This window comes from Trichoplax adhaerens, genomic scaffold (genome assembly GCF_000150275.1).
Source record: "Trichoplax adhaerens TRIADscaffold_172 genomic scaffold, whole genome shotgun sequence".
NCBI classification, from domain to species: domain Eukaryota; kingdom Metazoa; phylum Placozoa; class Uniplacotomia; order Trichoplacea; family Trichoplacidae; genus Trichoplax; species Trichoplax adhaerens.
In genome coordinates, this window is record NW_002061101.1 from 3,355 (window position 1) to 4,876 (window position 1,522).

At 34.2% G+C, this 1,522-nt stretch overlaps 1 protein-coding gene across 1 annotated transcript; it reads right to left on the reverse strand.

Moving 5' to 3' along the window:
- Positions 1–51: 51 nt before the first annotated feature.
- TRIADDRAFT_62596 (uncharacterized protein) lies at positions 52–1,481 on the reverse strand (the record flags this gene model as incomplete). Its single annotated transcript, XM_002118532.1, has 6 exons — positions 52–169; positions 604–692; positions 880–969; positions 1,045–1,127; positions 1,188–1,306; positions 1,372–1,481. The coding sequence occupies 6 exons, from the start codon at positions 1,479–1,481 to the stop codon at positions 52–54; spliced, it is 609 nt and encodes a 202-aa protein (XP_002118568.1).
- Positions 1,482–1,522: the final 41 nt, after the last annotated feature.

Sequence of the window (1,522 nt, forward strand, 5' to 3'; positions counted from 1 at the left end):
CAGAATCTGCGTCATGAATGAATTTTCTTACCGTGGATTTATTTAAAAAATTTAATCTAGGTAGAGCAGGGCACAAGCGGGATGACCTGCGCAATCTTTGGCATCGGCAATTGAATGTGATAGCTCTTGACAAGTTCCCGTAAAGTCATTTTCGAGTGAGGCTTTCTTTCTACCGGAAAGAAATTCATTGATAGTTTTTAAAGACAGCAACTAACTCAATAACTACTCTGACTTATTTACTGTTAGTAACATACTCTTTTATTCTTGGCGTAGCTTTTAGGCTTAATGTCAAAGGAGGGACACTACTTCCAGTAACAATACTTTGTTGATTATTACCTGCAATCAATAGCTTTCCTTTTACATATTATACAACTATATTTTACTAACTATAAACCAAACTGTTAATAAATCAGAATGGCAATAGATAATTACGTAACGAACGTGAAAGTTTCAATCCTATTCCTTTCAAATCCGCCTTCTTGCAAGTATAGCTTTTTGACCTTTAAATTTAAACATACGCGTACAGCAGTTCCATACGTGAGCACACGCCAATAAGCTAAGTACAAGTACAATACTAGATTATGCGCAAAAACGTGAACATACTGCATAGAATATTCAGACCCAGGGGTATCGCAAGTCTTTGTTACACAGTCGGAAATTTTCATCTCCGTTGAATTACTTCCAATCTTAGTCTTTAAGTAAGGGCACACAAGATTTCGATTAATGTAAAAGAACTAAGATTCAAACTGTAGCCTTGATTAGGACAGATTATACTGCAAAAGGTAATTTAGCAATTTAAACATAAAATGTATCCCACCCAAATAAATTCCCTTAACTTTAAATATTCCGCGTCTTTTTTACTTTATAGGTAGTACTCACCGACAATTGTTCTGAAACTACTTCTTCCAGATGTATAATTAACTGTTTAAAGTTGATGCAAGTTGGGATATAGCGCTTATGTCTCTTAATCTTAGAACGAATCATAATTACGTAATTTTAGAATAAAGTTAGAAAGCAACTGATCTAGTGTTGCACAATCATTACATTCTCTTTTAGGCACCATTTTCGCAAGTATGCCAACACAGCCGCCGCTGCTTCTTTTAAGTGAGGAGATACTAATATTTTCTCTATAAAGGATATTAATAATATCTAAAATCGATATTAACTCTAATGATATTTTAGATTACTTTCTGAATCACCTCCCCTAAGATCCACTAGATAGCGTCCGGAATACCAGATACAAGTCTCAAAGAAAGGAAACAGAAATTTCTCTGGAGTATTCAACCTGATTTCCAAGTCATACACCCTACATTAAAGTAAATAGCGATAATTAATCATCCTATACTTACATAACCCAAACATTGTATGTACTTTAATTGCAATTCCATATTTAAGAAATGTAAAAAGTTTCCTCCAAAAACCAAAGAATCCGTCGGTGTATAAACTGCATGAATCCACCCTGCAGCAAATTTTGGCAACATGATTATACAATTCTTTACAGTAATTCCTGAGCTCATCTAAT